This window comes from Anabrus simplex, chromosome 1 (assembly GCF_040414725.1).
Source record: "Anabrus simplex isolate iqAnaSimp1 chromosome 1, ASM4041472v1, whole genome shotgun sequence".
Classification (NCBI taxonomy): Eukaryota; Metazoa; Arthropoda; class Insecta; order Orthoptera; family Tettigoniidae; genus Anabrus; species Anabrus simplex.
The window spans coordinates 1328590369-1328614263 of record NC_090265.1 but is presented as its reverse complement, the minus strand read 5'-3'; the positions used below and the strand labels follow the sequence as shown (position 1 = coordinate 1328614263).

The window sequence follows — 23895 nt, the reverse complement described above, 5'->3', positions numbered from 1 at the left end:
GGGTCTGCCATACAAGGGCTGCACTCGGCTAGAAATAGCCACACGAAATTGTTATTATTATTATTATTATTATCAGCGTTAGGATTCAAATAAACTACCCTTTTGAACGCCAGGTGGTTCGAGATACAAGCTGCTGAATATATGTGTATGACTTATAGATCGAACGCGGGTTATATGAAGTGCTTGAAGGTTTCAAGAAAGAGTGATATAATTCAAATAATAATTTGTAGTTTGTTTATATCAATCACAGTCTAATATACTGTATACAGTCGCGAAGCTCTGAAGATATTTTTCATCCGATTCGATTACAGCGCTCCAAGAGGTGAGGTAGAGGCAACTTGCTAGAAGACAACAGGGAACGAATTACCACTACAGTCTAAAATGGTCATAACTTCTGAATCAATGATGTTTTATAGACGATGTCCCTATCATAGGAGCGAGGTAGTTAAGGGTAAATATCCAAATAGTTACTGACCAGCTGATTACCATTAAGAATCTGAATATTCCTTCAGCATATTGCATTTACTATGAAGCTAATAATTTAGGCAGTGTTGTTGTGAAAAAACGCATATAATTAGTGTACATTAAAATAGGGAATACCACTATGGCGCTGAAGAATGATCGAACAATGGACGATGTGTGGTCTACGTTATTGGATACTCAAACACCACATCGGGTAATCATTGCAGAAAAGAGCATGAATCTGTTGGCAATGATTCTTTACCTACCAACTGACGAGCACAGGCAGTTGTATAGGCAGATCTGAGAGTAAAGAATACTTCAGAAAAAGAAATAGAGCTGATGGGCTTATAACCACTGAACTGTGATTTGGTTCTTTTCACAAATTGTGTCGTAAAACGTGTCTAAACAAAGAATAACTCCATATACCTGCGTTATTAATGCATATGCTTGTACATGGGCTGTTGTTCACCAATAACATAAACATGGACCCGATCTGAGTAAAATTAAAGTAACATATTTGTACATTATCTCAAATGTTTCATTTTCTACTTTAAGATATCCATTTTTTTCAATTCGTTTTATGTCGCACAGACACAGAAATGGCAAACCACGGAAAACCATCTGTCGGCAGCCCTGAAGATGGTTTTCCGTGGTTTCCCATGTTCACACCAGGCAAATGCTGGGGCTGTACCTTAATTAAGGCCACGGACGCTTCCTTCCAATTGCTAGGCCGTTCCTCTCCCATCGTCGCCATAAGACATATCTGTATCGGTGCGACGTAAAGCAAATTGAAAAAAAATTGCAATTTTTATCTCTTCTCAAGTCATATCTTACTTGAAATATTCTAATCAATTGTTATATCACGAGTTCTTGTGATGTTTTAGGATACTACAGGGTCAATTACGATGAAGATAACTGGAAACTGCTACAGACAGCTCTCCGCGAAGAAACTGCTAACATCCACCTCTTGAATAGAGCTCAGCTGGTTGATGATGCTCTGAACCTGGCCAGAGCCGGATACATCCCATATGCCACAGCATTCAACATCACCGGATATTTGGCTGTTGAAGAGGATTATATCCCATGGCTTTCAGGCCTCAATGGGCTGTCCTTTCTGAATAGAAGACTTCTGGGTCACAAGGACTACTCATATTTTCAGGTGAGATAATCTTCCCCTATTCTTAACTGAACGAACTTCCGTTGAGCACGTTCTCGGAATATAAGACTATCACATTTTTACTTCAGACAGAAGGTAGAAAGTAGTCAGGAAAATACATTCTTGTTGTCGATGATTAATTCGATGTGATTAAGACATTATGATCAACAGTTTGGTGTACGTGTACTCTGTGCGATATACTACGGGTGCAGTCCATTACCGGTGTTTACGTCGTATGATGATGTTATCATGGACGTGTCTAGGGACATTTGCTATAATACTTCTTCTTAATCTGTTTACCCTCCAGGGTTGGTTTTTCCCTCGGACTCAGCGAGGGATCCCACCTCTATCGCCTCAAGGGCAGTATCCTGGAGCGTGAGACATTGGGTCGGGGGATACAACTGGGGAGAACGACCAGTACCTCGCCCAGGCGGCCTCACCTGCTATGCTGTGCGGGGGCCTTGTGGGGGATGGGAAGGTTGGAAGGGATAGATAAGGAAGAGGGAAGGAAGCGGCCGTGGCCTTAAGTTAGGTACCATCCCGGCATTTGCCTGGAGGAGAAGTTAGAAACCACGCAAAACCACTTCCAGGATGGCTGAGGTGGGAAACGAACCCACCTCTACTCATTTGACCTCCTGAGGCTGAGTGGACCCCGTTCCAGCCCTCGTACCACTTATTCAAATTTCGTGGCAGAGCTGGGAATCGAACCCGTGCCTCCGGGGGTGGCAGCTAATCACACTTAGGGACATGTGTGTCCCCGCAATTGTTAGTGTGTATTACAGCGAGAAATGGTAGTTTGCCTGAGTTTTTTAGTGTGGAGAATGGTGTGTTTCTGATATACCGTGTGATTCAGCAGCCCCTTCCAATATCGTTTGCTGCAGCCCAACTAACGTGCTCATGGTTATAGGGGTGCTATTTCCCTGCAGGCGTACTGTATGGTACTAATGTTCAGTAAGCGCATTTGGCACACGATTATGAACCCTAGCGAAATGTTATATCATCCGTCCGCAAAACATGACGGCTTGAGATCATGTAGCAACGTCCTTTTACCATGAAACTATGTTAATGTGTCGTGCCTCGTGACCGGGTGTAATGAAGAGGGAATTAATGCATAAAACCAGGTAACAGTGCAGTAATTAATGTCTCAAAACCGAACCGGATTGCTTATGTACTCTGCTCTCGTCGTACTACGAGTATGTTTCGAGTAGTGTAGCGTAGTGGATGTGGTTAGTTGTTCGCCTAACAACCAACGAAATGTGCAGCGGCATTTCGAATCCTGCATCGTTCAAATATGTTTTGCGTCGGTATGATGTTAGAATACGTAAACACAGGCCCACGTTTGCCAAATTCAAACAGTACAATGACGTTGTTATTCATATTGTGCCCTGCGCATACTCCGCTGGTAAGGGCCTGAATGTATTGTAATTTCTGCACAGAGGAATGCGTTGTCATGCTTCTCATTTATGGGGAAGAAAGATAAAACGCGTGCGAGGTACTACGTCTGTACCAGGAACGGTATCCCGACACATTCCACCGTACTGAAAGACGCCTAAGGACAACAGGCGTGATTTCCAACAAGCCACCAGTCCGCGTTAGGCCCGTTACATCGGGTGAAACAGAAGAGGCCGTTCAAGAGGCAGCTTTTAATAATCCATACATCAGTACAATGGCGATTGCATGACAGGTGAACACCAGCCAGCCAGTCCGTCTGGCGAATACTACATGGACATAAGTTTCACCTATACCATCTTGAGCTACACCAAGAGCTCCATGGGCGGGATTTCGAAGCTCGAATGGAGTTTTGTCGGTGGCTATTAGGCAGACTGGACAATGACACAGCATTCGTATCGCATATCTTGTTCTCGGACGAATCACGCGTATCCACAGTAATGGGAACATCAATCGCCACAACATGCACTATTGGAGTCCGGACAATCCTCACTGGGTGCGACAGGCGGCCCATCAAGTACGATGGGGAGTGAATTTTTGGTGTGGAATCTTGGGGGATCGCCTGATTGGACCTTATTCCTCTGAGGGCCATTGAACGGGCCCAGGCTACCTGCACTTTCTGCGTCAGGAACTCGCACTGCTCCTGGAGGATGTACCCTTGCACGATCGTTTGGCGATGTGGTTGCAACACGATGGAGCTCCACCACGTTCGACTTTGCCCGTCCGTAACCATCTGAACGTGGAACTGCCAGGAAAATGGATAGGACGAGGAGGCCCTGTTTTTTGGCCCGCCAGATCACCGGATTTAACGCCTTTAGACTTCTTGTGGGGACATTTGAGGAACGTTTACACTCAAGTGCCGGAAAACCCCGACCATCTCCGGCAACTCATCACGGACGCCTGACGAGCAATTACACCTGGAAAGCTTCAGCGCGCAAGATGATCTATTGGACACCCAGTCCGAATGTGCATAAACCAACACGGTCATCACATCGAGCATTTGCTGCGATAAAACATTGTCAGGCAGTTGTGTTCCTATTATTTCAGGTCTGTATGTGTCCGGCCTGCTAACTAATCGGCCCTTCTTAGGGCCACAAACATATTCATTCACACACAATTTGCATGGAAGCGGGTATTGAACTTACATTGCGTGCGGTACGTATGAAACAAATTTTTCAAACATTTGTAATCTTCGCCCCGGACTCAATCCTCCTACCTTACATGCAAGCCCGCTCCGCCACGCCTTTACCTACTACACTACGGTTCCACACGGCGCAATAGGCAGCTTATAGCTAGTATTAGGTTTACTGCAGTCCCAATATCAAATTAGTGTTTCGCCGGCATGTCATGATCTAGAAGGCACACTCATATCTTCCAGTGTTTAGTACGAGTATAACATTACGGCGTCCTCTCATAGTGAGGCGGTAAATACCAAGATATCCGGTTGTGTTGTCTGAGCATACCGGCAGGGCAGATGTTTCCAGGACGGAATGAATATTGTGGGTTGCATAAAACTACGTTGGAAGGGGCAGCTGAATCATGCTGTATATCTATATAAATGAAATCGTAACGACCGTGTGTCTATAAATTGACCATTTTGGCGAAATTTCCCTACAGTTATCCGTTTCAGGTGTAATAATGACCATCCACATACTTTTTAGCTTTGGTGTCTGTTTGTCGGTTTGTCTGTTCGTCTGTTTATTTGTCTTGGTTCTTATAACTTGAAAACTACTTAATATATTTCTACCAAGAATTGATATTTACAATACACCTGTCCTTGGGTAGGTTTCAGGGCCAATATTATTTCTGAATACCTAAATTTACTGGGGGTTTATCCGAAACCGGAACCATGATTTTGCACTCTCGCAAAATATGAACATACGACATTAATGGGAATCTACCATCCTTAATGGAAATCAATTTCTAAAACTTTCTTCTCATGTGCATCATTTCGATAGGAGGATAAATAAGGGAGATATCATGAACGGTCGGTTTTTCAGGCTAAGTCCAGCAGACATAGGACCAGCACATAGGTGTTGTGGGTGGAGCAGATACCTTATCTATCTATATAAATAAAATCGTAACGACTGTGTATCTGTAAATTGACTATTTTGGCGAGATTTTCGTACAGTTATCCGTTCAAAAGGTAACAATGACCATCTGTATATTTTTTTAGCTTTAGTTTCCTAAAACTCCTCATTTTTACCCCCCTCCCCCAAAATCTAGATTGCGATACAATCTGCCAGACGAGGTAGAAAATTGAAATTTGGCAAACTTATTCGTTTTAGCCTGTAACCGACGGAAAACTTCAAAGATCTTTAAATTTTTCACTTCTTATCCTCGAAGAATATCGAAATATCGAGGCCATTCTAATGATGGTGAAGACCTTCGTTTCGAGGTTATTCGTGGCTCAATGGTAAGTCCTATCACAAAAAGGGATGGCACTATCTCTGTTCAAATTGGAGTGATCTACAACTTTGGTCCTATGATGTTTTGTCGTATCTCTACCCTTTATATGTTAGATTTGTCTCTATTTCTCAATTGTAAGGCAATTTTGCACTTTTTACACGCATAATTCATACTTTGAATCACCTATAGGAAAGATAGAATCATCAAATTCTACACGATCATTGGCCACACAGTAGACATATGTGAGTCAAATGCTAGGTTTGCAGCTGTCACAAATTTCACCCTATTCAACGTTTTTAACTCAATCTTACCCATAAATAGATGGGATACGAAAAATTGTCGTAGGACCAGCCATTTAGACCACTAAATACGGCGCCTTATGGTACAATCTGTTTTTCGATATGACGTACCGTTTAGCAGCAGTTAACCTGTAAATGAAAGTCTGCAATATTTTAAACAAGCATATACTTTTGTATGTAGATATGTATAGGTATATTGATGTCGATTTGTAGCGATCAAGAAAGGGTGTGTCTGCTATTGTAACCAGTACCCCGCACATCGACTTTGATGGCAGTAGGTACGGAGTCCTTTTCCAACTCCTGTGTAAGTGTCATTAGTAAGGAGGGCCCACCATTATAAAGAATATTTTCCTCCTCGATTTCACTTGCGGAAGGCAAGAGAGCATGAAATTTTGTTCAAAACACCACTGCCGGATTGTATTTGGCTGTGGGCAAGGGTGCCGGCCATTATGAACAAAAGTATTCATCTAAAATATGACTGGCAGTAGGCATAGTGGCCTGCTATTTTAATGGAAACTCACCAACTCGGTGTGACTGGCAGTAAGCTGGCTGGCATTAGGAAAAGGGGCCTATCGTTATAATGATAACAGCGCAACTCAATTTTGACTGGCAGTACGGAAGTTGCCTGCCATTATAATGAAAACTCCTCAACTGTAATCCGTCTCGAAATATGAAAGGGGGCCTGCGATTTTAACGAAAAATTTCCAAATTGATTGTGACCGCGCATTAGGCAATTAGGCCTGCCATTATTATGTAAACTTCCCAACTCGATTGAGATTGGCAGTAGGCAAGTGAACCTACCGTTATCATCACTACTCCTCAATTCACACTTTACATTAGAAACAACGTATGGGGACCTCTCCATGCTGTTTCTCGGATAACGCTAAGAGATATGCAATTTAAAAATCTTATTCACTGCATGTATAGTAATTTACTTCGATATCCGCATACAATGTAGAATACCGTAGCGAAGCATGGGTACATTTGCTAGTATAGTAATATGATTAATTAGCTATGGATTTAAAGTGGGTATCTAACGTTCTGAGACTGGCCGCATGATGGCGCTGTGGTGGACTATAGCACATAGTAGCGCCGTGGTATGGGACCATGTCAGTTAGTCTCTCGTCCTTGCAAGAGACAGTTGAGTGCATGCACTGGAAGCAGACGTACGGTCGTTGTTGTGACGGTGATTTTAATGCGCCCGTCGGAACTTGACTTGTCACAGTTTCAGCAAGGGGCAAACATCAAGTTCTGCCAGAAATTAGGCAAAACCGCTGCCGAAACGTTTGAAATGATATAGCAGGTTTACGGTGAGGACGCATTAAGTCGCAGTGTTGTGTTTAGGTGACACCGACGTTTTGTGCAAGGACGGGGCAGTTTGTAAGATCATGTGCATACTGGTCGGCCACAAACAGTTCGAACGGAAGGCAAGGTCCAAGAAGTTGCAACGTTGGTGCGTGCTAACCGCTCCCAATCGGTAGACGATCTCGGAGCAGCAATAGAGGTCAGCCATGGTACTTGCCACAAAATTCTGACGGATGACCTCAACGTGTCCCGTGTTACCCAACACAGTGTGCCACGAATCCTGTCGTAAGACCAACGTGATGATCGCACGACGATTTGTGGTGACCTCATCAGCAGTGCTGACGACGATCCGACGTTTCTCAACCGGATAATAACTAGAAACGAAACATAGTGTTTCCTTTCAGCGGTGCTTCCAGCAGCTATACCAACGTTGGAAAACGTGCATAACGGCCAACGGCGACTATTTTGAGGGTGGATGTGGTTCTGTGCAAAGACTTTAATATTACTTATCTAGACTCACAGAGCGCGCTGATGCTAAGCGGAATATTGAACACTTTCGCGCATCGCCATGTTGCGGGCGCTTCAGATTCGAATGCATGGCTAGCACGTGGTAATGTTTACAGACCCTTGCATATTTTCGATTGGAATCATGCCTGTTAGTGGATCTAGTTTGGTGTTATATGTGACGGAGTGATAATATATTGTCAAATTTTTTCAAGGAATGTGGGAGCTGATACATTACGTTAGTTAAATTGATCGGCAATATTAGGCCTAAAGTTAGGCATTACCTGTGGAATGGAAAGATATTCGCGAGGGCGAATTCGTGTGCAGCCTTCATTTGTACGGACTGCTATTAGAAGGGATCTGGTATTTCTTTTCACATGTGAGTAGACATTGAACTGTTAAAAAATAACTTTCATTTACCATAATCGAGAACTAAACAGGTTATAGGGTGGTTGATTCAGAGAACGCATGGACGTGCAATTTAGAATATTTAGGCTTCTTTTTCTTGTTTGCCTTTTTCCAGTTCATTGGGAATAATTGTTTAGAACTAAAACGCTGTTCTGAAACGGACTACATATTTTTCACACAAACTGTGTAGCGGTATTACAAATTTGATAAATCTGGGCCTAGAATCCTTAAGATATGATTGATACAACTTGATAAAACCTTCCAATATTAGGGTAAGGTATTGCTTCAAATGATCAATTAACTGAAAATTGACTTATTAGTATCGTATGTCTTAATTTCTCCAATTTTTTTCCACTTGCTTTATAATAAAAGAATACAATTGTTAATACGCTATTCCAGAAAAATCTGACAATATAAAGTCTGAACAAAGCTCATTACAATCTTGTCAATCCTAGTCTGCGTTAGAAAACGCTAATCAAATTAACCTTTCACTATGATATTGATCTTTTTTTGTTTGCAAGTGCTTTACTTTCAATTTCATTTTATTTTCTTTCTGGTGTAAATCATGGTGCTCATATTAGAGAAAAATTAGAACGCACTTTCAATTTTTATGTGCTCAGATAATATTAATTCAGAATGAGTTTGTAAAAGCAGTAATATTTAAGAAGATAATATTATGAGGAGGGCTTTACATCTTAAATGATAACATTCTTACTTAAGCCTAACCGAGCGAGTTGGCCGTGCGGTTAGGACCGCGCAGCTGTGAGCTTCCATCAGTAATATAGTGGGTTGGAACCCACTGTCGGCAACCCTGAAGATGGTTTTTCGTGGCTTCCCATTTTCACACCAGGCAAATGCTGGGGACTGTAGTTTTAATTAAGGCCACGTGCTCTTCCTTCCCATTCCTGGGTCTTTCCTATCCCATCGTCCCCATGAGACCTATCTGTGCCGGTGCGACGTAAAGCAAATTGTAAAATAAAAAAAATAAAAACTAAACCACGCAGAGAAACTCAAACTAACTCTAGACATTAATTTCATTTTACGAAATACACAATAGAAAACTAGCACCAGTGTAACGAATGTCAGGCAGCATTTACCTAAATCCAAATCACACAAACATGATAATTTAACTTCTACTGATACAATTTCGTTATTTCATATCCAGACCAAACCAAACCTCATGGCACAACAGGCCCGAAAGGCCATGGCCTACCAAGCGACCACTGGTCAGCTTGAAGGCCTGCAGATTACGAGGTGTCATGTGGTCAGCACGGCGAATTCTCTCGGCCGTTATGTCACCGTCAGATAGCTCCGCAATTGTAATCACGTATGCTGAGTGGACCTCAAATCAGCACTCAGATCCAGGTACAAATCTCTGACCTGGCCGGGGATTGAACCCGGAGCCTCCGGGTAAGAAGTAGACACGCTACCCCTACACCGCAGAGCCGGCATTTCATATTCAGAAAATGATAAAAAATGTATCTGATTGTTTTAGAAAAATTTCTGCAGTCATGTACTTTTTAAACAATCTGTCCAGATAACTGAGTAAAATTTGCTACAATGACTTATTTGAGAGGAATCATAAGCTTTATACCTTTCATAGAAATATTTTATTTGACAGGTTTCCTTTTTTGTTGATATTGAAGATTATTGTTATCGGTACAGGAGTTTGTAAATATTTAATTTGTGTGTTCTCCAGTCTGCTAAGAATCAGGTAATTTTTATCTCACGATATGTAATCATACTTAAGTTGTATAGACCGCTTTTTGAACGTGTCTTCATATTTTCAATAAAGCTAAATAATTGTTGATCCTAGGCTTCTCAAGAGACAGATTGCCACGTGATTCTCGTCCTTTGAGTCTGGCCTTCTTGCCATACGTACAATGTTCAAACACATCAGTTACAAACATGGCCCTTATATTAAAGTGAGCGACATGATCATTTTCGAGGCACCGCTAGTGTATTTTTGTAGTAGTGTATTTTTCAGTCTTCTTATTCAGTCTGCCAAAAGTTTCTTTTTTTATGTGCGCCACCTATAGGCTACCGGTACCCAAATGATTTGTGTAGATTGTTCAGTTCTTATACAGAAGTATATTTTAATATTAACACAGTCTTGATGTTATGTATATTTATTGCGTGTGTACGGTAGTTGGTGTAGGCTGTCATTAATTTTATAAGGCGAATGTTTTCATGTGTGCGAAATGTAAGTTAAAGCATGAATTCCATACGATTTCCGCGTCAAGCTGAGGAGCGCCCGCAACATGGCGGTACGCGCATGGACGTGTCTTCCCCAGTCACACGCTTCTGCGCAGCCAGCGGTGTGGGGTCTTGGTTCTGTGTAGGTGTACACCGTGTAATGCGGCATCATGTGCAACACACATAGTCGTGCGACTGCCTATCCCCCAGGCGTCAAGTGTCAGAACTTAATGACTGTACTACGTATATCTGTTATACGTATTATAGTAGTATTTACATATTATTAATGTGAAAATTACTTTGAAACAATGTTATATTCTGGATAATTACTGTTAACTAGAGGAAGTATTTACATGGTACATACTAAAACTATCTCACCAAACTCTGCAAGCAAGAAATTAGTGTCTTCTCCAACTCAGAGGATAATAAAAATCTCTTCTCCCTCAAATATACAAAACAATACTGTCGTAAATCGTGTTTATACCTAAACTATTTGCAACAAGCAATTATTCTTCCGTTAACATGGGAAAAATGACCTAAATTAGGTTGGTAGTCCCAACTTTCGGAAACCTTTGTGTACCTCCTTCGGAGGAGTTGCACATCAACTGTGACTATAACTCCACCGTGGCATATGAGTTGGAAGTGAATGAATGAATGAATTAATTAAGTATTCTCTTCTCTCGTAATAATGGATTACCAACAACTTGGTATGGATTATTAGTGTATTATAATCTCTCCTATTCTGGTTGTACCTACTCTAATCACATTTAATCTGCATGAAATAAAACACTCAATCGTCGGACTATCTGGTCTCTCCTTGTACTTACCTGATTACTTACACATGGGCACCAGCTACAAATAATTGTAACGATAATAGAATGACCTTACTTTGACAGCATTACATAGAGGTTCTGGGAAAAGTACATTGACGTTTGGTTTCCCAACTAAAATTTGAGATTATCTGAAATTGAAATAAAACAATTAATTGCATTTGACACAAAACAAAATATATTCTTTAAATTTTGAATTTAAATGGTGAGATTTGCTGCGATAATTTGAATGACAATATAAAACACTGAAATTACAACGGAAAGAAACTCGAGGCATTAAATTTGAAATCCTCTTGACCGGGCATTTAAAAGCTGTACAAGAAAGTTATCTCTCACTGTTTCACTTAACAGTACCTTGAACACTTTGAGTGTTATTATGACGTATTCCTTAGAATTGGCATCAGGTGTAGGTATCTCAAACCTAATTTGATGACGTATCCTTTTAGCTTCACGAGCAAGATATAGCATGGCTTGAAAATATAATCACACTGCACAGTCAACTTTAAACTTAATTCTCTGAATTGTTAGTCTGCATTACGAAGACTTAATATTCGGCTGTCACCGAAGTGACACAAGAACTCGACCGAACAGGTACACGACGAAACACACTCCGAACATTTAATCCATTTGGTCACTGACGACTACGTATCCATGTCACTACCATCTCAGTAAAACTCCTGATGGCAAGGCTCTGTATCCAACTGATTGGCTGCTATAGGAGACTGCTCGTTATATAGATACTAATTGTCACATGGTATTACACCCATGTCATGGTTAAAACAATCCATGACACTCAAATCAAGCTCCAAAGTATTACAGATTGTGTTGTAGTAGCCTCAGGCAGCCCAAAACTCCCTCCATTATCTCATGCAGACGATGACGCGTGGGGTATAAAGCATGACTCGACAGAAAATACGACATCATTGCACAATGTAATGCAATGTCTTAAAGTTGTTTCATAAAATAAAAAATATCTTATATTAGGCAGCAAATCATTCACACTACATTTTCTTAATGCTAACATATACACATAATACATAATAAATGCAATAAAATTAAACAAGCTATAATTAATCAATAAATAGCGAAACTAGATGATAGAATTGAATAAAAAATAATAATAGTAATACAGATAAAATAATAATAATAATAATAATAATAATAATAATAATAATAATAATAATAATAATAATAATAATAATACAGAGGAATGTGTGTAACAGGATTTGAACAGTTACACTATATACCAATATGTCCAACTGCTTGACTGAATGGTCAGCGCTGAGGCCTTCGGTTCAGAGAGTTCCGGGTTCGTGGATTTTAATTATATGTGATTAATTCTTCTGGCTCGGGGATTGGTTGTTCGTGCTTGTCCCAACACTCTCCTCTTTACAGTTAGACAACACACTACACTACCAACCACCACACAGAAATATGCAATAGTGATTACATCCCTCCAGATAGGGTTGGCGTCTGGAAGGGCTTCCGTCAGTAAAACATGGCCAAATTCACATGTGCGACACAGTTCGCACCGCGAACCCACAAACTGTGGGAAAAGCGGAAGAAAGAGAATAGTAATAATAAGAAGACTATATAACGGTGTAACTGACCTCAGCTACCACGTTCAGACAATTTGATCTGATGCCTTTTAGATTGTTCATTTTGACGTTCCACTTTACCAGATCAGAGAGAAACGGATTTCTCGTAAAAGATACATGTCTGTGTTTGAATTAAATTCGACGGGTAAACAGCGATTGTACGTATCTGCGGATATCATTTCCATGCTGTCACCATACGACGTGGAATGACGAGTGGACTTTTATCCGCCCTTCAAAGACCCGAGTTTTTGACTGAACCCACGCTCTTGGGTCCTAGAGACCAACACTTCGCCACTGACCCACAGAGAAAGTCCGTGTCCAAGTCCCGGCATTTTTATATCTTTGGCCGTATCGGGAATCGAGCCCGGATCTCCGAGAATAGCACCTAATATAGCTAACTTACTCTACAGAGGTGGACACTCTTTACTCATAAATGCAGTTAGTAACAATTCAAAATGTTAAATAGTTTGCAAACAACGAAATGTTATAAATAATGCAACTAAAACATCATGTGCTTTTTCTCGCCATGAACTCGAAAAAATTAGAAACGAGATTTCCACTTCTGGAGAGGCACATGACCCTGGGGTTCACTTGGACAGCACTACCAAATTAATTCTTAGGAACAAAGGCTGGACATAGAGAAAATCACTCTATCCTATTCTCTGCCGAGATTACGGGTACTGGAAACCTTTACATCCCATTCCTCCAAAGATTTGTCTCGTGGTAGCAGTAGTAAATAAGGTTACACAGATTTCAATGTTTTTCCTAGACTATGCCACAGAGTGCGGAATATCTCCTCGTGCGTTTCCTCGCTATTTGTTACATGCTTCATCTCTCTTTCTATTCACTTTTCTTTAATTTTCTTCACCAGTCTCATAACTTCTCTGTCATTTCTGGTTTAATCGACTGTTTAAATATCTTACTAAATGTGCAAAGTTCGATCTTCTTCTTCCCGACTTGCTTCCAGTTTCTTGAGGTCGGCACTTTGTGTGGATCTGGCACGATGTTACGGTCAGGTGGCCTTCCTGACACATACCATATGTGGAGGGTGTCTGTCGTGGTTTGTAGTGTGATGTGTTGTGTGTAGATGGAGACTGATGTGTATGGAGGCGAACATAAACGCCCGGTTCACGAGCCAGAGACCTTAATCATATACGGTTAAAAGTCTGGGCCCAGTCTGCAATCGAACCTGGGATCTTCTGAACCAAAGGCCACTACTCTGACCATTCAGCCAAGGAGACGGACAGTCCGAGCTCCACCAAGAATAAATAAATACATAAATAAAATAAAATCAAAATGTTATAAGAAAGAATAAGTCTAATGTTATATGAAAACAAGTTATAGTCAGAAAAAGATACTTGGAGAATGTATTCGGTATTATATAACTTCGTAACTACGACGATATGCAGAAAAATGCAGCCAATTGATGCGTATGATTTTAGTGAGAGAAATAAGAAAGAACAGTAGTAGTAAGGTGTGGGATTGTGGACAGCATCTGGAAACACCTTGCACCACACTAGGATACATGAGACCATTGACGGAGCTGGTAATCCCGTTGTTTTTCTCTTTAAAACAACGATCACAAGCACAAAACACTTAGTGTATGATGTCTGATATTATCTTGGAGAATATTCAAGCCACTTTTTGCTTTGACTGCTACGTGCTGTCTATACATCATCTACAACATGGGCAGTAAAATCCTCAGACAGATAGTCAATGAGCAGCCGTCATCGTCAATCAAGATAGAACGTTAACATAACCTCTTGTGCTCTGTGCTACAGATGAGATATCATTTCACCCCTGAGCATCTTCCACGTATGAAAACATTCGTAGTTACATAACTGTCTCACACTAAGGTTAACGTACAGTACAAAGACTGCTCTTTCTCGTCAACGCCCCCTATCCGTTCCAAATCATGTTCGTCATCCAGTCATAGAATTCATTTCTGTCCAGAAAAGTTGTTCCACCACAGTCTAACCTTTCCCTCCTCTTTCTATCCCATTTCCTGGTGCCGGTCTGAGTGGCTCAGGCGGTTGAGGCTCGATCCTGGCTCAGTCCGGTGGTATTTGAAGGTGCTCAGATACGTCAGTCTCGTGTCGGTAGACTTACTGGCACCTAAATTAACTCCCGCGGGACTAAATTCCGGCACTTTGGCGTCTCCGAAAACCGTAAAAAGTAGTTAGTGGGACGTAAAAACAATTAACATTATTGTTATAACATTTTCTGGTGGATATCTACGTTATGACTAGTTCGATCTGCAAAGATGTAGTCTGGTACATTTATTCGAAGTCTCGAATCATCATGGAATTTAGGAACTTATTCTTTCACCACTTTTCCCACACCCTAGTTGGGTCGCGCGTGCCAACTGCCTCGCACATGTAACGCACTGTTTTATGGCCGAATGCCTTTCGTGATGCCAGTCCTATGTGAAAGGGATGTATTCACTGTTTCGTGTTTCTGTGGTGGTGTCGTGAATATGAATAGTGGTGTGTTGAGAGAAGCACAGTTGCCCAGTCCCAGAGTTAGAGGAATTAACCAATCTTGATTAAAATCCCTGACTCGGCCGGGAATTCAACCTGGGACCCTCCAAACTGCAGGCCTCGATGCTGACAATTCAGCCATGGAACCAGGTTTTCTGTTCGTGACCCTCTGTGTATAAACCGATATTTAGAAATAATTTCGACGAATTTTAAAAACAAAATTTTAAAACATATTTTATACAATAATTTGTGGTACACTAAATATAACAGCAAGTTTCATCACCACATTGGAAAAAAAGCTTCATTTCTACAGTTGTTCGCCTGGTAAATGGGAAATTATTACACCTCTTGTCAACAGTGTCAGTAACTTTCGTTAATTGAATTTATTAATGTAATTTATTGCATTCATTAATGTTTAATTATGCAATGCTTTAATTAATAATTAAAATGCAATAGCAACTTCTTGCAGATATCATGGTTCGCATTATCCGGAAGACAAGTACAATTGGCCTTTTAACAAGAGAGTTTTCCTTAAAAACTTTTGTTAAGCTTCCTACATGTTTTATACTGGGTAAGAACTCTTCTAAAGCTGAATCATGTTTTCCTCGCACTTATTTCCAGCCATTACGTACACTTTGGACATCAATCACGCGCTCTTCTTTTCTGCTTTCAGACATTTGTCCTCAACCTTCTGGACAAAGTGTATAACAAACTTGAGTTTAAAGATGATGGCGGTCATGTCGACAAACTTCATCGCAGCAGCATACTGTCCTGGGCCTGCAATATGGGCCATCCGGGGTGTCTCGCAAATGCCACACAGAAACTGGAGAACTTCGTCAATAGTGAAGGGAAGTAAGTTGTGCTCATTTTATCTGATGCATGAGACATTAGTTAGTGATGTACGCACTAGAATATGAACTCCCTTATTGTTCGTTATTCAATAATGCTATATTCGCATAACATATTATTCCATATTATGTTCGCATTGAAAGTCTCGAATCATCATTGAATTTAGGAATTTCTTCTTCGTCTTCTTTAAGCACTTTTCCCACACCTAAGTTGGGTCAATTAAATAATCAAGGTTTAGGCACCTAAACCTGGCTAAAGAAATTTTAAATTAGACGCTAAGAATATTATAGGCTGTAAAAATTTCGTGATTAACATTACTGTAACATTGGGCCAGAAAACAATCACGAGAAATGTTGTTTCTGAGATGTGTCCAAATTTTATATGCGATTTCTTCTCGTAAAAAATCTGATAATAATAATAATAATAATAATAATAATAATAATAATAATAATAATAATAATAATAATAATTGCGTGACCTCAGCTAGCGTGTAGAGGCATATTTTATTTGACGTCACTTGTCAATTTCGACGTTTCATTTTGCTCTACCAGATGGCAGGTCTATGACTAGACATTTAATGAATTTTGTCAGGTAAACACCAAACGTTTCACCAGAGATCTTACGACATCGTACGACATGGAGTGTCGAATGGACTTTTTTCCTCCTTTCAAACATCCGACTGCCTCTACCGAGTCTGAATCCGGACGCCGACATTCTACGACTGATCCTCGGAGGGAGAGAGAGAGAGAGAGAGAGAGAGAGAGAGAGAGAGAGCAATTCGATTTTTATCCTGAATGCAAACCAATGTTTCCGAAAATGTATGAGGTTATTAAAATATAAATTATAAATACTTAACAGAGTGAATCTTTACTTGATTTTTTTACACAAAGGACAAAATATGATTTTCCTGTCTTAAGTCAAATCTGTATACGCCACCAGCCATACACGGATCAATGAAGACAGTGATTTTTTTAATCTTTCGGCATTGGATGCTATCCGGTGTAAGCGAGTTCTTGTGATCGCAACACCATTCATATACATAGAACTCAGCACCAGTATTAAATGCAGTAGGTGAAGTACCGACACTACTGTTGAGTGCAATTCTTGCCACAATAGCTACTTTTTTTCTTATTATAATTCTTATTCTTCTGGTGTCGTTATTCGTCCCAGATGTTGATGGTCATCATGGTGATCATCGTCTTGTCGGTTGCTGCCCCGAACAGTTAAGCAGATGACATTCCCAGCCATTTCCTCATATACTGTAGCCAAGAAATCCGTTCTTGGTGGGTCTCGTCTGCCGAAGAGTTGGAAGTGGTGATTTTTGTGTTAAGAGGAAGTGCAGCTGGGCAACTATCCTCTATTAACACTGATCACAGGGGAAAATGGAAGAGGTCCGACACGAAAAGCGAAGGTATCGGCAAGGACCACGAAAAACTCTCTAGACCTCGCAGACCTAATGCCGCTGGGTCGGCAAAGAACAATAGTTGACCAAGGGAGGTCGGATAGGAAAGATAAAAGCGAGGAACCTAACACAAGTAAGTGTAAGCAATGGCAGACTCAGCTAGGGGTTTGTGGTAACTCTCCTCATGTCTCGAATCGTGACCAAAGTATTCCAGGTGACGTTCTTAATATTTTTGAGGAGTTATTTTTCTCTACCACCATGACGTAGTGTAATACTTCGATGCTGGCCACACGGTCCACCCATGAAGTTCGCAATAACAGTCGATAGATCCACATTTCTAAAGCTTCCGTCCTCTTTTCTGATACTTTGGTCAACTTCCAAGCTTCAGCTCCATACATCAGCCTTGAGAATACGTGACCTTCATGCCGAGGGTAAGTTCACCGCAGCACACTGAAGGAGGATCTAGCTTTCTCTAGGCGCGATTTAATGCTTGTCTGGAGAATTCGTGTAAGCTGGACTCGCCTGCAATCTCAAAAGCAATTTAAAAGTCGTGTGCTTCTATATTGCTAACTAACTGTTCTGGTTTTCTAAAAGCAGGGCTGAGTGGCTCAGACGGTTGAGGCGCGCTGGCCTTCTGACTTCAACTTGGCAGGTTCGATCCTGTCTCAGTTCGGTGGTATTTGAAGGTTCTCAAATATGTCAGGCTCGTGTCGGTTGATTTACTGTCACGTAACAGAACCCCTATGGAACGAAATTCCGCCACCTCGGCGATTCCGAAAACCTCCAGATGTAGTTGTCAGACGTAAAACAATAACATTAGTAACATTAATAATTTTTTTCAAAATTTCTCTGTAATATACCGGCAGCGACGTGTACAACATTTTTAATTTGCGGTTTTTGGAGCCCAGTCAATAGAATGGAAGTTATAAGAAAAATTGCAGAGATATTACTTCAAAATTGCACCATATGCTAAATGAAATCTAACGCGTGAGTACAGCGTCCTTCAAATTTCTTTCACCAAAATATGTCTGTTAAGTATTCAGCTCAGATTTTTGTTGGGTCCTCAGAGGTTATATCTGGGTAACAGAGAATAGTGTTTGAAACCAAATACATCGACTGGTGTTTTCTCGATACATATGAGTAAGATAATACCAATGTGCGTCTTCGGTGTTGTGGAATAGTACACACCTACCATGAGCCCTTTCTGCCCCATTAGAGCCGGCTTATGCCGTTATAGGGGAACCACTACTTTCCTCACTGGTCCAGAAGAGTACTAATAGCACATTTAATAACACTCAGACGCACTAGTCGTGAACCGAATGCCATTACTCAGCACTCCCTATATCTCAACAGCTTCCATACTTTCACTGCCGTAATTGAGACTGAGTCATCTATGGAAACTACAATTTTCTCTGGGCACTGCCAAAAGATGGATGACAAAATATTGCATCCATCAAGAAATGACGAGAGTCTGCGCGGCAATATACAACTTTCTATTGTTTCGGTCTGTCTGTTTATTTTTTTTTTTTTGCTATGGGCTTTACGTCGCACCGACACAGATAGGTCTTATGGCGACGATGGGATAGGAAAGGCCTGTCTGTTGAAAATAGGTTAGTGCTATTCGACTGAAATCAATATTATGGAAGAACATTACAAATAATTAAGAGCATTAGTTAGGTTTAGAAATACTCAGGTTTCGGCATTTTAAGCTAGCTGTGTCAAAACTTGGAGATAATCCTTATTTTAGACGAATTAGGCTGTGAAAATTGCTTCCAGTAGCCTTTATATGACATGCATCTTGAACATATTTTAGTATTTTCTACCACGTCATAGAGGGACTGAATAGTGATTACCTAAAATCCAGGTTGTACTGTACTTATAACGCTGGCATTCGCTCCTTGTAACCAATCTGTACTCTGTATCAACTTGTTTGTAGTTTCGTGAATAACGAATTTGTTTAGTGCTAGGGCAGGAACACAAACAATGGCTGATTGGTATGACAGATCCGCAGGAAAACAGGTGTTAGGTGTAGTTTCTGAAGTTGCAACTTCTGCCTGCTTCATAGAGAGTAAAGCCAACTGGGCATGCGCATGAAACTTTGCGAAATATAAAGTTGCATTCGTTCACTTTGGATCTCAGGTAAAATGATTTTTTTTTACAATTTGCTTTACGTCGCACCGGCACAGAAAGGTCTTATGATGATGATGGGATAGGAAAAGGCTAGGGATGGGAAGGAAGCAACCGTGGCCTTAATTTAGGTGTGAACATGGGAAATCACGGAAAACCATTTTTCAGGGATGCCGACAGTGGGTATCGAACCCTTTATTTCCCAAATGCGAGCTGATAATTAGTGACCCAAACCACGTGGTCACTTGCTCGGTCGGTAAAACTCAAGTTCCATTCTTTATGGCTAAGAAATTAAAAAGACAAGGACTTAATAAATTTTGACGTTTTGCCATTACTGTCGTCATAAATGTAACCGGTAATGGTAAACATTCATGAAGTCGTATAGCAAAATATATTTTATAATCTGATTACTATATAATGCAAACAAAGTGTGTTAAGCGAAAAATGTTTATACTTTATATGTAAGGGTGGTTCACTTGAAAATTATAGTGGTGTCTATAAACTTCGCTGTGTGTATTGTACAACATGCACTATATCAAAACGACAGCATACTGATGATAGTTTGAGAGAATCTACTGATATCTATACCTATTGTCCAGGCACCTGCTCCAACACTGAAAAAGATTTTCTATGTCCTGCCAATTTTTTTTTTTTTTTTTTTTTTGCTAGGGGCTTTACGTCGCGCCGACACAGATAGGTCTTATGGCGACGATGGGATACGAAAGGCCTAGGAGTTGGAAGGAAGCGGCAGTGGCCTTAATTAAGGTACAGCCCCAGCATTTGCCTGGTGTGAAAATGGGAAACCACGGAAAACCATTTTCAGGGCTGCCGATAGTGGGATTCGAACCTACTATCTCCCGGATGCAAGCTCACAGCCGCGCGCCTCTACGCGCACGGCCAACTCGCCCGGTGTGTCCTGCCAAATGAAGGACGTTGCTTCCACGTTGAACCACTCTTCGGTCGTGAAACGCCTACTCTTCAGGGCTTTCTTCAGCGTACCTGAAGACGTGACCGTCGCAAAAGAAGAGAGATTTTGGTTGTAAGGCGGCTGATCCATTAGAGTCCAGATAAAACAGCACCGACTGCCCATTGTTGCGCTGGCAGAGTGTTGACGTGTGTTACCGCGGAGCACAAGCACACTTCGTGCCAGTCAAACCATCTTCTTTGCATAAAAACTGAATCATGCCACGTTGTATTCGTTTGGTCGTAATCTTTGTTTCAACTTCTTCCTCTACTTAGCAAACGTATCTCACAGACTGACCACATTCTGAACTGTTACTACAAACACCCAACTATATAGTGTTTCCACCTCTTGGTTGCACCGTCACTTTGCCAGCTCTTTCTACGTTCCAATTGAACAAACCCTGTGATGGCATTAGTCCTCAATTGACGCAGTAGCGCACCTCACTGAAATGCAGACAGCTGACGCTTATCCATTATGAATAAGCAGCTCGGTACGTCTTTAATAAAATATGTGTTCAATATATTTTCTTAAATAACTGAAGGAAAAAAAAAGACTGTTAATGTCACGATAGTTGACTAGGTTGAAGTCCTCGTTTATCCCGGACTGCTACATGACTTTTCATCGTGTTCTGGGGTCCGGGCGCAAATGAAAATATTCATCATGTGTCCTCCTTGTTAAACCGTCCTAAAATCTTATATTTGTAAATTGAGGGTATTTCTAATTATAATGATCGGACTTTGCTCTACAGTATCAGTATTATAGGTCTTCTCCTTCTTCCTCTACCTTTTTTCCCACACCTGTGGGTTAAGGTGTGTGAACTGTGTCGCACATGTGGATATGGCCATGTTTTACGGCCAAATGTCCGGCTCCATAGCTAAATGGTTAGCGTGCTGGCCTTTGGTCACAGAAGCCCCGGGTTCGATTCCCGGCAGGGTCAAGAATTTTAACCTTCATTGGTTAAAATCTCTGGCATGGGGACTGGGTGTGTGTGTTGTCTTCATCATCATTTCATCCTCATCATGACGCGCAGGTTGCCTACGGGAGTCAAATCGAAAGACCTGCATCTGGCGAGCCGAACATGTCCTCGGACACTCCCGGCACTAAAAGCCATACGCCATTTCATTTACGGCCTTTCTGACGCCAACCCTATGTGGAGGGTTGTAACCACTACTGCGTGTTTCTGTAGTGGTTGGTATGTGGTGTGTGTTGTATGAATATGAAGAAGATGGGGCAAACATAAACAAAAACACTCAGTCTCCGAGTCAGAAGAATTAATAAATCGTGGTTAAAATCCCTGACCCCGCCGGAAATTGAATCCGGAACCCTCTGAACCGAAGGCCTCAACGCTGACCATTCAGCCAAGGAGTCGGACCGTGTACGATTCCCGGTACTGCCAAAAATTTAATAATGGCAGGGGGCTGGTATGTGGGTAAAATGGTACATGTAGCTCACCTCCATTGGGGGTGTGCTTGAAAAAGAGCTGCACCACCTCGGGATACGGACAATAATTTACGTTTTTTTATCAAGTTAATTCTATTAAAAACCGATATACACTCGTTGTTCTATGATGTACCTTCAGTAAATAAGATCTTTATTATAAAATCTAACAAAGTGAATGTAATTGAAACTCTTGCAATTGCCATATAAATCGGTCTGAATTTTCAGATTCATCAGAGAAAATGATGTTAATACTTAAAATCTTCTCAAAATTTTAGAATACATATTGTGTTGCCTGAATATCAGCATGTGAGAAAGAGGTAGCATGACGATGAAAAGTGTTAAATTTGTATTAAAATGAAATTTAACTGTGACTGCAGCTACAGTGACTTCTGTAACTAATATAAAGTGATGAAGATATCATACTAAAAGTTTCTAAGGTAAGCTTATGTTTCATTAAAACATCGAAGTTGTCCTCGAATTTTCTTTCAGGAATATGGTAGCTCTATAGTTGACCAAATAAATTTATTAAACTGACGAATTGCTTAAAGTATCGAACTCTTTCTGTCACTGATACTGTATACTGATATGCGGGATTTTAACAAGTCCATGTACCATATTTATTGTAAAAACAACATAAATCGTTATGCATTTACTTAAATTCAGCTCTTGGTGAGTATTTTCTACCTCGTATTCTCATTTCTAAAGATAATAGGCAACTTGATATATTTGGAGTGTACAGATCGGGAAAGGGTAGCACTGATGCGGATTCGGAATTATTTGATAGGATAGTCAGATATGTGGGAAACGACATGGAAAGAAATGTGATTGTAGCGGGAGATCTGAATTTGCCAGATGTCAATTGGGAAGGAAATGCGAACGACAGGAAGCATGACCAACAAATGGCAAATAAGTTAATATGGGAAGGACAGCTGATTCAGAAAGTGATGGAACCAACCAGAGGGAAAAATATTTTGGATGTGGTGCTGATAAAACCAGATGAGCTCTATAGGGAAACTGAAGTAATAGATGGTATTAGTGATCATGAAGCTGTTTTTGTGGTAGTTAAAAATAAATGTGATAGAAAGGAAGGTCTTAAAAGTAGGACTGTTAGGCAGTACCATATGGCTGATAAAGCAGGTATGAGGCAGTTTCTAAAAAGTAACTATGATCGGTGGAAAACGGTAAATAAAAATGTAAACAGACTCTGGGATGGGTTTAAAGAAATTGTTGAGGAATGCGAAAACAGGTTTGTACCTTTAAGGGTGGTAAGGAATGGTAAAGATCCACCTTATTATAATAGAGAAATAAAGAGACTAAGAAGGAGGTGCAGACTGGAAAGAAATAGAGTTAGAAATGGCTGTGGAAGTAAGGAGAAATTGAAGGAACTTACTAGAAAATTGAATCTAGCAAAGAAGGCAGCTAAGGATAACATGATGGCAAGCATAATTGGCAGTCATACAAATTTTAGTGAAAAATGGAAGGGTATGTATAGTATTTTAAGGCAGAAACAGGTTCCAAGAAGGACATTCCAGGAATAATTAATGAACAAGGGGAGTGTGTATGTGAGGATCTTCAAAAGGCAGAAGTATTCAGTCAGCAGTATGTAAAGATTGTTGGTTACAAGGATAATGTCGAGATAGAGGAAGAGACTAAGGCCAAAGAAGTAATAAAATTTACGTATGATAACAATGTCATTTACAATAAGATACAAAAGTTGAAAACTAGAAAAGCGGCTGGAATTGATCAGATTTCTGGGGATATACTAAAGACAATGGGTTGGGATATAGTACCATATCTGAAGTACTTATTTGATTATTGTTTGGCCGAAGGAGCTATACCAGATGAATGGAGAGTTGCTATAGTAGCCCCTGTGTATAAAGGAAAGGGTGATAGACATAAAGCTGAAAATTACAGGCCAGTAAGTTTGACATGCATTGTATGTAAGCTTTGGGAAGGCATTCTTTCTGATTATATTAGACATGTTTGTGAAATTAATAACTGGTTCGATAGAAGGCAA

The 23895-nt window shown here is 40.6% G+C and overlaps 1 protein-coding gene across 1 annotated transcript in view; it reads left to right on the top strand.

The window, feature by feature from the left end:
- The window catches only part of LOC136878619 (aminopeptidase N), a 146403-nt gene that overhangs the window by 102678 nt on the left and 19830 nt on the right, over positions 1-23895 (top strand). The window contains exons 8-9 of the mRNA XM_067152095.2: positions 1347-1621; positions 15770-15948. Of these exons, the coding sequence (XP_067008196.2) occupies positions 1347-1621; positions 15770-15948 (454 nt within the window). The remainder of the gene's footprint in view (positions 1-1346; positions 1622-15769; positions 15949-23895) is intronic.